The 10,778-nt window shown below is 35.5% G+C and overlaps 2 protein-coding genes across 5 annotated transcripts; one reads left to right on the forward strand and one right to left on the reverse strand.

Moving 5' to 3' along the window:
- Positions 1 to 465: 465 nt before the first annotated feature.
- Positions 466 to 8,754, forward strand: LOC114158362 (splicing factor 3B subunit 4). Of its 4 annotated transcripts, none has more exons than XM_028039758.1 (6): positions 467 to 651; positions 2,590 to 2,666; positions 3,145 to 3,294; positions 3,436 to 3,588; positions 3,952 to 4,077; positions 7,516 to 8,754. In XM_028039758.1, exons 2-6 carry the CDS (start codon positions 2,590 to 2,592, stop codon positions 7,598 to 7,600), a joined length of 591 nt encoding a protein of 196 aa, XP_027895559.1. In that variant the 5' UTR covers positions 467 to 651; the 3' UTR covers positions 7,601 to 8,754. The 4 variants fall into 4 exon arrangements, with proteins under 4 accessions (XP_027895560.1, XP_027895559.1, XP_027895557.1 ...); XM_028039756.1 differs by having other exon boundaries at positions 5,002 to 8,750; XM_028039757.1 differs by lacking the exon at positions 467 to 651 and adding an exon at positions 734 to 934 and having other exon boundaries at positions 5,002 to 8,750.
- A 112-nt stretch (positions 8,755 to 8,866) lies between these two features.
- On the reverse strand, positions 8,867 to 10,645 carry mrps10 (mitochondrial ribosomal protein S10). The gene is made up of 7 exons (XM_028039755.1): positions 10,523 to 10,645; positions 10,291 to 10,343; positions 9,834 to 9,903; positions 9,592 to 9,731; positions 9,395 to 9,503; positions 9,218 to 9,307; positions 8,867 to 9,129 (listed from the first exon to the last, which is right to left on the reverse strand). Exons 1-7 carry the CDS (start codon positions 10,592 to 10,594, stop codon positions 9,049 to 9,051), a joined length of 615 nt encoding a protein of 204 aa, XP_027895556.1. The 5' UTR covers positions 10,595 to 10,645; the 3' UTR covers positions 8,867 to 9,048.
- Between the last annotated feature and the right edge of the window lie 133 nt (positions 10,646 to 10,778).

Genomic DNA, 10,778 nt, shown 5'->3' on the forward strand with positions numbered 1-10,778 from the left:
TTTAAAATTAAATTTTGCTCACTGAAAGTAAAAAAAAAACATAAAACATAATTTTCAAATCTTGATTTAATCCCATTTTTTAAATGACTGAGATAGTGTAAAAGATTCTTAGGTAAATATTGTGTTGCTATGAAGTGCAAATATATAAGCTGAGTTCAGGTTAACAATTTCTAAACGTCTCTAAAACAGAGAAGACACCTTCATTTTAAGCCTATCCTCTGTAAGTATTTTTGTATTTTTTCCTTCTGTTTCTAAAATAATTAATTCTCTAAGTATTCAATGAAAATATCTATTTAACTTGTGATTCAATGTGATTCAGTATTGAAAAGAGGCAGACAATTACTTTCACTCTAGAAAATTCTGCCAATAAAAATAAAAATATTTGGAAGGCAGGTGACGATTAGCCAATCAAAATCAATACTTATCCCAATGGGCGGGACTCTAACCATGACGTCTCACACAAAGAAATCTCAACCTAGGATGTCTGGCGAAGCCGCCATTTCAAAACGCTTAGGAATTATAGGACCTGTTGGAAATTTTCTATACCTATATTTTTATTTTTCTAAAATATTTTTATTTTGACTAGCAAGTAGAACATTTAATACCCTTTTTTTTAAAGAAATATATATCTTGCCTGTACGACCAATAGGGGTAAGTATTGCCTCCTTTTTTTTCATTTGCCCGAAGCAATGGAAATAATTAGAAAATAACAGAAACGCCCCTTTTCTGCTTAGCTTTAATTGTCCTCATTACACACCCAATTTTTATTTTTGACTTTTAATTGGGCTATTGTTAATAAAATGTTTAGAAATTCGCTCCATAACATAGAAGACATTGACTTACTTAGTTAGGGATTTTAGCTAATTCCAGGAATTAGCCAGAGCCTTTCAACGTTTTTTGGACAGTTTAATCCAACCTCTTCTGACCTCTTCAGGTGATGGTATTATATGTTGACACATATTGCGAGGGATTGTGTAACATATTAGCTGTATCCAAGTCGTATTAGTTGCTACAGGATAAATATTACAGGCTAATACTGCACCAGCTGCCCGTTAAGATCAAGATAAGAATGCTTCCATTACGTTCGAGGTGTCCTCTATCCATAGTTACTCTACTTAACTTAAAGGTTACATTTTTATGTCATGTATTTTTTTGAGTATTTTTATTAGCCAAAAACGAACTAACAGCGGCGTTTAACACTTGAATCTAACATACCAGGCGTATTCCCTCATAGACAACGAGAAATATTCCCGTTTGCTATTAAAAAAAAGCAACAGCTAAGTATTTCCCATAATCTGGAAGTAAAAACTATAAATTTGTCGTGTGTTCGGTGTACCAGAAAGCAAGACTTCAGAAACTGTACCGTACATTGTGTACAGTAAAAACCCTTTTAGGTCCCGGAATAATATTATTGCTGAAATACTCAACAATACTTCTATCAAATAAGAGGTGAAATAAAATGGGCTTATAATAATTTATGGTATGTTGTTTTTAAATGTGTAAATCTATGTGTTGTATCGCATTTCCAAGATAGTGCTGAGCAGTAGGGGGCTCTCTTTGTCAGATGATAATTGAACAAGGTTCAGAAACATTCTGGGAAAATATGGAGTGGTCATGTCCATTTTCCAGTGTGGGATACAAATATTAAATGCAGATAGATACTTTTAAATTTCTTTTCCTTGTCCTGCTGTCTATCCACACATCTATCAGTAATTCTTCCTCTCTCCATCCATTTGTCCATCTCATTATTAATGCATCCACCTTTGCAGATTAGTGTAAAAAGATTAGTATTCATAATTTAAATGAACTAAAACAATAACTCTTGAAATTTGAGTTTGGAAAGTATGTAGGAACTTGTTTAAATAAAGACAGCCACTCCCTAATGTTCCTCATCCATTATTTTTGTTATGAAACATCGAGGCTCTTTCCTGCTGAAATACAAACAAAATTATTGTAATTCACCCTCAGTTTGTTATCTGCTTGAGGTTCTTGTGGACAACCAACCTTTCAATTTACAGGATCATCTGGTCACACTGGTCCGCTTTGGATCAGGAGTCACCCGGATGATATATTTATACAGTATCTCTACAATAAGTCTGCCAAAGAAAGCGTATTTTCTCAAATAGTTTTAGGGGTTATTACTCATTTTATGGTAATCTCTGAATATAAGTTTAATGATGACCTTTTTTTTTATGATATATGCATAACAGTGGCCCATTTTTTAATTTGTTATTTTAATAGTTCTCTGCTACTCTGGCCAGCACATACCACAGCAAATTTATGAGCACTTCCTCATCACTATCTAAGAAAAAATGTTATTAAAAAACCCCAGCAAAATTAGATGTTATCTGTTTGTATCATGCTTGATTACCTTGTAGCTGCAAGGGATATCTAGAAATTTTATGCATGATTATCTGTTTTTTTTGTTCTAGACTTTAATTATAAAGCAGAAAGTGTTCTTGAACAGTAGGTATATTGTTTTAGATTATTGTGGCTTACTTATCTTTATTAATTTATCTGATATTAACATTCAAATTAAGATAAATAATTATCTTTGTAATGGTAATTGTCCTGTCTGACTGTTTTCAGATGGATTCAGACCCTGAACAGAATCCCAAAATGTCTAAGAATGAATCCCAGAGAGGTTCAGGTGACTTCAATTCCAGGTCTGTCCTGTGACATCTTTTAGACTTCTGATATAGTTGTGAAGACAACATGATCAGCTAGTGAGACCTTACAGCTGTCTAGAAGTACATGTGTGAATGCACAAAATGGCATTGTTTTCTGTGGCATTTAACACACAGTAAAGTATTCTATTTTGATGTGAGCACCGTCATTTATAAATATCTGACATGCTTGATATTCAGCGAAATACTCTACAAACGTTTTACAAGCTACAGTGAACAAGCATTACTCATCAGTGGTCTTTTTATCTCTTAAAGGGATCACTGCATAACAACGCTCAATGCCTCAAAAATAAAAATCTTTCTCATCATGTAAAACTTTCCCATTTTCAAACCATAGAACAGATTTTTCTGTTATGATAAAAAAAAAAATTATAGCTATTAACTATGAATGTTTATTGTAAATATGAAGCACTGTTTAATCTGAACTGGAGGAGTGGTTTCTGTCTTCCTGTCGCAGAGGACGAGGATCCAAAGGCCGTGGTCGTGGGGGGCGTATGGGCCGAGGCGGTATGCGAGGGGGCCGAGGCGTAATTAAAGCTTTTGGTCCACCAGGACGTGGGAGAGGCCGAGGGGAAGATGGAGCCATGAATGGATTTGGACCCATCAGGTATTCATTTGGATATGTTTACAAGTGTGCCCAGAGTTTTGCCCATGTACTCTCTCTAGGTGTTAGTTTAATGTTTAACTCTTTTTGTTTGATACTGTCCATGAGGGGAGTAGAAGTTGACCCTATGCCTTTTTGTTGCAGAGGAATGGGGAGGATGCGACCTTATCCAGACCTCAGAGGTCATCGTGGGAGGGGTGGACCAATGGGGATGGGTCTTCCACCTCCCCTCCCTCCCCCTCCTCCTCCACTTCCGCCCCCTATGCACTTTCGAGCCCCCTTTCCACCCATGCCAAGGTATCTTCCTGACACTATTTTATACAGTACATAAATGTAGTTCAGTTTACTTTTTAGTGTCGATTCACATCATCATCTTCAGGTACATTCCAGACAGATGGGTCCAATTCATAACTTTAATCCAAGTTTTTCTTTTTAAAGATGTATCTCCAAAATCTTTGTATTATTTCTTTTCAAGTTATTTTTTGGCAAGTTATAGAAATATCACATATATGTCCGCTCTGTCCTTGCTCATTCACTTTTTTATAGTAAAAGTTTTGGTATGTAAGAGCTTAGATTTGTTTCAACAATGAACAGGATCAAGAAATGATCTTATTTGTTCACCGAAACATTCATGGTTTTGCTTGTTCTGTTTTTTTAAAGGCATGGACCGCCTCCACTCTCACCTCCATGTCACCCTGGTTTCAGAGGGCGCCCACCACACCCACGAGGCAGAGGCATGCCACCACCTGGCCCTCCACGCCATTTCCTCCCTCGCGGACCAAGAGGGTAAGACTTGTTTCAGCTCTAATTTACACGTTAACTCGTCGTTTCACATTTATTCCCTCTTTGTTGTCACACTTATGAGATCCTTTACTCTCTGAGACCTTTTCCTCCCAACCTGTTCCAATGTTTAACTGGTGCTAAAGCCTGCTAAGTTTATTGTGTTTCCACTGACACAGTCAGGCAGTGGACTTTAAAAACTTTGACCATCAGTTTTGCTTTGGTGTTGATTGGTCAAATTAAAAAGAGTAAAATACACAAAGTGTTCACAAACAGCGCTTGTTTTATACAGAGATATTATGCTAGGGCATCTTTTTAGAAGGATCCTGGCATAACATTAGTGGTTAAATTGTCTGCACACTACGATTCTTTGCAAAAGCATAATAAAACGGGAAGAATCAAACTTTAACTGGATGAGATGTCTATAAAGACATAATGACATGACTGTGATTTGGCTCTGCGGTGGTGGAGAAGCAAAGCTGTTCTTTTTCGACCCCAGTTAAGAACTGGCTGTAGCACCAGCCATGCTTTTCAACTGGAACCTGTTTGGTGGAAAAGCCCTGAGTAAAGATTCTAAAGTCTTCTTTTTCTCTTAAACCTGCTTTATTTATAAATATAACTTTTCCATATTTGTTTGGAATTTGATCTCATGCTAGAACAAAATGACAGCATTATTATTATATGCCTTATGACAACAAACCTCTAGCTAGTTGTTAATTGAGTCTTTAAATAGAAATATGGAAATTTATTAGCATCATGAAGCCAAGCTATTTTAACGGTGCATGACTGACAGAACTGAAAAACACTTCCTTTGCTTCTCACATGTACAGAGTTGATTGAGAATAGTTTAGACATGGCTGCTCTTACCAGAGTTTGCCCCCTATTGGCCAAAGCCAAGTATCCAATGTGTGATTTTATCCTTTTACACAGCTACCACAATGGACCGGTCTCTCCTCCGCCTCACCCCCCACCTGGCAGAGGCCAGAGGTGGCCAGGCCCCCCTGGTGGCCGCCGATTTTAACACAGTCTAAAATCTATAGAATGACTACCTGTTATTGCAGGACTGGCCTAACATGGAGAAGGGAATGAATCGTCCCTGAACTATGTATCATACAGCATTGAATATCTATAAAACAGTCTGTGGCCAAGTATTATTGGTATTGTTTTCTGGCGAAGAAAGGAAACTTACTTGTTCCACATACGATGATGCATAACTTGGCAATGTGAAAGCATTAACACATTGTGTTGCTCATAAATAATGTTGGCACTGCAGAGACTTTGATATTGTTAAAAGCTGTTCGTAGTTGAACTCGTTGTTCTCAAAGAGGAAAAAAAAATGTTTCGTACATGTTCTGTTATTCTTGTCACCTGTTAGCCTTAACATTTTTCCTGATTTCTAAATAAAGACAAAAAAAATGGTGACACTGTATATTTAAAGGTGGGAGAAGAGGGAGAAAAAAGTACTGTACCCTCAAGGATTAATGTTACGCCCTGGACCTCCCTTGTATTTCCTTTTGTTACATCAAGATAGTTATGTATTATGTCTCAAAATAGTGCAACAGATATTGTTAAACACTTGCTCATTTTGTCAAGTGATAAGACGACATTGAATTTGTCAAGTATTCGTGAATATTTACTTTAATAATATCTTAAATGTGCAGCTATTTTAAGTTATGAGGACTGCTATTTGAAAGATTCATGTTGTTTCCAGCAATCTATTGTGAAATGACACTAAAGCATTATACATAAATAGTATACCGAAGAAATTTATACAGTAATTCAATTTTATTTATATTCACTTTAGTTAAGTAGAAGTTACTCTTTACTCTGTTTTAGATTTTTGAGGTGTTACTTCATTATTCACTGTAATTAACATCACTTTTGTGAACCTGTGAATGTGTTTTATGAAAACGTTTCAGATATGAGACAGTCGTGAAAGAAAACAAAAATAAAACAAAAAATTAATAAACTCTACTTCTCCTTATTTGTTATTCACAAACAAGTTTGAGAGTTTGAGGCGATTTTCATGTCAGTGCCTTGCAAAAGTCTTCATGCTTACTGAACGGTTCCCCGTTTTGTCACGTTGCAACCACATACTCCAATGAACATGATTGGGATTTTGTGTGGTAGACAAACACAACGTAGCATACAATTGTGAACTGGGAAATAATGCTTAATTTTCAAACTTTTTAACAAATAAAAATGTGGATGTCCATTAGTTTTCACCCCCATTTGAATAAACCAATTTTCACTGCAATTGCAGTCTTTTAAAGTACGCTCCCACCGTTTTATTTTTTTCCTACTTTCTACTTCACAATTATGCACTACTTTTTGTTGGTGTGGCATAAAATACTACATATACTTCAGAATTTATTACAAATATGAAAATATGCAGGAAATATGGATATGTTTGCAAGAAACAATGAACAATATGAGTCATATTTTCAGTGTGAGCCTATATTTTATATTTACATGAATATATTTCATCCATGTAACTTCAGATATTAACTTTATGAATGCTTATATGGAAATATTTTATACACTTTTCCGTTTTGGAAAAAGATTGTATGTAATGTAGCACATACAGTACATGTATTATATTGTCACATCTGTTTACATAGTTTAGCTTAAGTTACAGTTACGGGCAAAATAGAAAAAAGAATCAAATATGTCTATATAGGCTAACTGGAGAGTATAAAACGAGTTTTATAAGAAGTGTTTTTGAATAGTAATGTTACTGGAGGACGTAGGACCGCTCCAATATCAAGGCTTTGAAATGCTCATGTCATGATACAAGAATCAGTGGTAGCATGTCTAAAAGGAGGACATCATCCTGAAAGGATAAACTCACTGAGATGAGTTAGCACTATACATTTTCTGGCTGTTTTAATAAAAAAAAAAAAGATATGCTGTTACATTGATGTATGCTGTAAATGTGATCAGGGTTCTTAGACAATATCAGCACTGTAATAGCTCTGGTCTTATTTCTCACTCAGTAGCTTTTAAAGTTATGGCATCTAGTTATATCAATAGATTCCTAAAATAAGTAAAAATATATTTGGTTATTGGAATGTCAAGTATACAAGATAAGCTCTTTATTTCTGTTCATCTTTGAGCCCTATTTAGGATGGCTAATTTCTTCAAATAAAACAAGCATTGCTCAATTGAAATCATATGATTTATTTTATCCAAACAAGGACTTTTAATCCTCTTCTAGATGAGAGCGTTTTTATACTTCCAACCATAGAGATGCTGCAGAATGATTAACTCCTTCTGCAGACCCAAGGGGGTTTCTATTCCAGGTGCAGCCCCCTCCCATCATCTGTTTATCTCCATCTCTTCAGCATTTTTTTTTATTTTGCTCCTTCTTCCACCTCTGCAGTCCCCCCTCATGTCTCTAACTGTGGTTGATTATAACAGACTGACTGTTGTTGTCTCCTGAAGGGGGGCACACAGTACAGTTAACCTCCCTGGCCCCAGGAGCCCAGACCCTCCCTTACATCCCTCCTCTCCTTCACCAGCAGCGTGACACCTGAGAAAACGCAACGCCTCAATTGACAAGGTGAGCCTCGTCTTGTGTCTTTAATGCCTTTTTGACAGAGATTTTTTCTTTCAGGACAGAAGGCGCAACTATATTTGAGTTTCATCACATATGGAAAGATGCTGAATATTTATGGGTTAAACTCTTCAGTGCCTTTTTTAATGAAATAAAAGAGCCATCCCAGTAAAGAAAACTGACGGCTTTAAACTTTATGGAGCTGCACAAGATATCAAATTCTGTTTGTCATCTCAATTAAAATACATATCAGCGTGTGCAGTATTGTAATTACAAAAGGCTGTTTAGATGTGATATTTGGAATGGGTGCATTTTAAGTGCCATGCATGCAAATTCTGCATTTCAGGAAAATGTGGGTTGATCGTGTGAAAAAATACTGGCAATTATATGCTTTTCTGATATATATAAAGTTAACATAATCTACAAAGGTGACCCATTCAAGAAAGAGCACCACTGCTAACTTGATAATTGAAACAGTCTGTTCAGATGACCATGTTGCACTTATGTGCCACTGAAAATACGCATTAAAATTTGGGAACGGTTTATATACACAGGTGTTCATAAATTCAGTATTTATCATTTTTATTAACTAGTTTTCAAATTTATCACAGCAATAATTCTGTAAATTGCTGTAATAATGACTAACTGAGGAGAAGCTCTTTAACAATTAAGAATAAGATTTTTTTGCATGTTTTTGCAAATTTTTTTGAATTTGATTTATGATGTGTGATTATGAAAGGCTATTGCTTCTCAGAAGAAAATAAGTCTCTGGAGATCAGACATTGGTATGTAAAAATGCATCACAAGTTGCCCATTTCTGTCTGATTACCGAGCATCCTACAAACAGAAGACAATTTATTATGCCTAATCAATTTTAGTTCATTTTGACTGTATATGGGCCTAAAAATCTTTTGATACCTTAAATGATCTAACCTGTTGTCCAAACTAAAAATGTTGACACTTTGCATGTTTAACATAGCTAATAAGCAAGCTATGTTTTAATTAACTTATGTAATTTATTTAAAGTGTGCATGTTCTTTTTCATTACTGCTAAAAGCTGCATATGTAGAACGTTGTACTGTGATGTCGGTGTGCCAAGAATTTAATAAATACACACAAAAAATAAATGTGTGCAGGTCTTTTGTTGTATGCAAGTATGATATAAAGAAATGAACAACTTCAACAACAGATAATCAGTGTATTATATCAATATCATAACTAAAAAAACACATTTCCATGTAAGATTTGATTCAAAATTTTACTTAGAAATGAATGTTTACACACAAAAATGAACTGAACATAACGTGTTTAACACATTAATAAGTGGATACAAAATAGGAAGGTAAAGTTCAGTAATCTGCTATGTTTACCTGTGTACAAACGGGTACACTTTTTCCAGTAAAGAAAATGCATTAGATGACCTATTTACTGGGTTTGTCATCAATAGGTTGATCTTTCCACATGGGTTCAAGAATATGATCTGGAATCTTCTCCACAGCAGTCTGAAATGTCAACAAAGGAGAATAATTAAATATCATGCACAAATTATTAACTAAAAGTTGCTGTTCTACTGGTTCTTCACTTCCTTACCTTTGTCACCTCCATGGCTACACCCTCCGGGAGATTCCTCTGGATGTATTCAAGGTACACTTGTGCTGTGCAGCCTGTAACATGCAGTAGCTAAGAAGATGAACACAATAGTTATTAAAATCACTGCATTTTGTCACTGTTCATGGTTGAATTTTGCTTAACAACTGAAGCCTCCACCTCAATACAACGGTAGTGTGTCCTCATCTCATACTGAACCCTGTGCTTCTTGTAGATGTGCACTGACTTCAGTAGCGTCAGTCTCTCTATATCCTTGGGTGGCTCAAAACTGGTAGAAAAGAGGAGTAAAAATCTTGAAGTTACAAGGTGTTTATAATACTTAAATGAGCTTTTGATGGCCTGTCACTGAGACTCACACTTTGCCCATAGTGATGCCCAGCTCTTTGGCTGCCATCGTGGCAAAGAACTCATAGCTGTCCAGCACAGCTCTGTCATGAGCCTTGACCAGAACAACCACCTTCTGGAAGAGAGTGTCGGGCTCGTCTGTGACAGTGATCTGCATAGAAGACCACAAATTACAAATTTAACACTGTCACTCTTTGATAGAAATATTTTTATAATTAAGCTTTAGGTTAAAATACAGAAAAATGCCACTTGCTGTAAAACGAGTTGAAGATAAATATGCGGCTGTGTGGAAGAAAGTGTTGGGTCTCTGTAGCAATTTGAACCTGCACAGAGTGAAATATTACAGCTGTATTAATTATAGAAGCCTGATTAAAATCTCATTACTAGTATTGATTTTAAAGCTGCACTAAATAGGCACATCAAATGTGTTTTGCATTTTACTGACCTTGATTTAAGATAACTTCAATACAATTTTCAGGTATTGTTGCAGAATCAAATCTGTTTGGGTTTTATTTCCATTTCTTTTGCCTAAACATTGAATACTTTTCTCACAGTAATGCTTAATATTTTCCCCTTTATTTCTCACTTTCAATGTCCTTAAAACCTGAGAAATGCATACAACTTAACAAAAGAAGCTACTCAAAACTGTTAAAATGCAGTAACATTACTAATTACTGTCTGAAAGCCAGCACAGAGTAAAATAAACTTACCGAGTTTGACTGCAATTCTTGTAATTGGAACAAGCTCGCAAACCTCTCGGTCCCTGTGAACAATAAAGTTAATTAGGTACAAATCTATATATTGTGATATTCATGATGTTGAAGGAGCCACGAGTGACCGAAATGGGGGATTCGAGGACCATTTTATCAATCCAACGAGCAATAATGTTTCTTAATTATTCAAACAGGATGTTTAAAACAAGAAATGTTATCGTTAACATACCAACTGTGAAATTCCACCTAATATTTTAGCTAAAGAGAATAATTCCCGTCTGAGTACCAAGGGCGCAGCCATGTTTAGTAAGTAGTAAAGAAAAAAAACCTGCAATTTATTTTCTGTACTGCCCCCTTGTGTAGTGGAGAATACACTACATCACGGGATTGATACAAAAAGAATAAAAAAAAACAAAAAAAAAGCTTGTCAGTACCATCTTCATTTTTAGCAACAATTTTACGAGCTTTACTTTATTCAGAACATA

This window comes from Xiphophorus couchianus, chromosome 15 (assembly GCF_001444195.1).
Source record: "Xiphophorus couchianus chromosome 15, X_couchianus-1.0, whole genome shotgun sequence".
In the NCBI taxonomy this organism is placed as follows: Eukaryota; Metazoa; Chordata; class Actinopteri; order Cyprinodontiformes; family Poeciliidae; genus Xiphophorus; species Xiphophorus couchianus.

Bases quoted from the DNA above. Each gene is read 5' to 3' on its own strand.
- LOC114158362 (XM_028039756.1), top strand. From the start codon at position 2,590: ATGGATTCAGACCCTGAACAGAATCCCAAAATGTCTAAGAATGAATCC. The intron at 2,667-3,144 runs GTCTGTCCTGTG...TTCCTGTCGCAG, and splicing joins TCAGGTGACTTCAATTCCAG to AGGACGAGGATCCAAAGGCC. The intron at 3,295-3,435 runs GTATTCATTTGG...TTTTTGTTGCAG, and splicing joins AATGGATTTGGACCCATCAG to AGGAATGGGGAGGATGCGAC.
- mrps10 (XM_028039755.1), bottom strand. From the start codon at position 10,594: ATGGCTGCGCCCTTGGTACTCAGACGGGAATTATTCTCTTTAGCTAAA. The intron at 9,732-9,833 runs GCAAGTGGCATT...TCTTCTATGCAG, and splicing joins TATCTTCAACTCGTTTTACA to ATCACTGTCACAGACGAGCC. The intron at 9,308-9,394 runs GTGGAGGCTTCA...TCATCTTCTTAG, and splicing joins CACACTACCGTTGTATTGAG to CTACTGCATGTTACAGGCTG.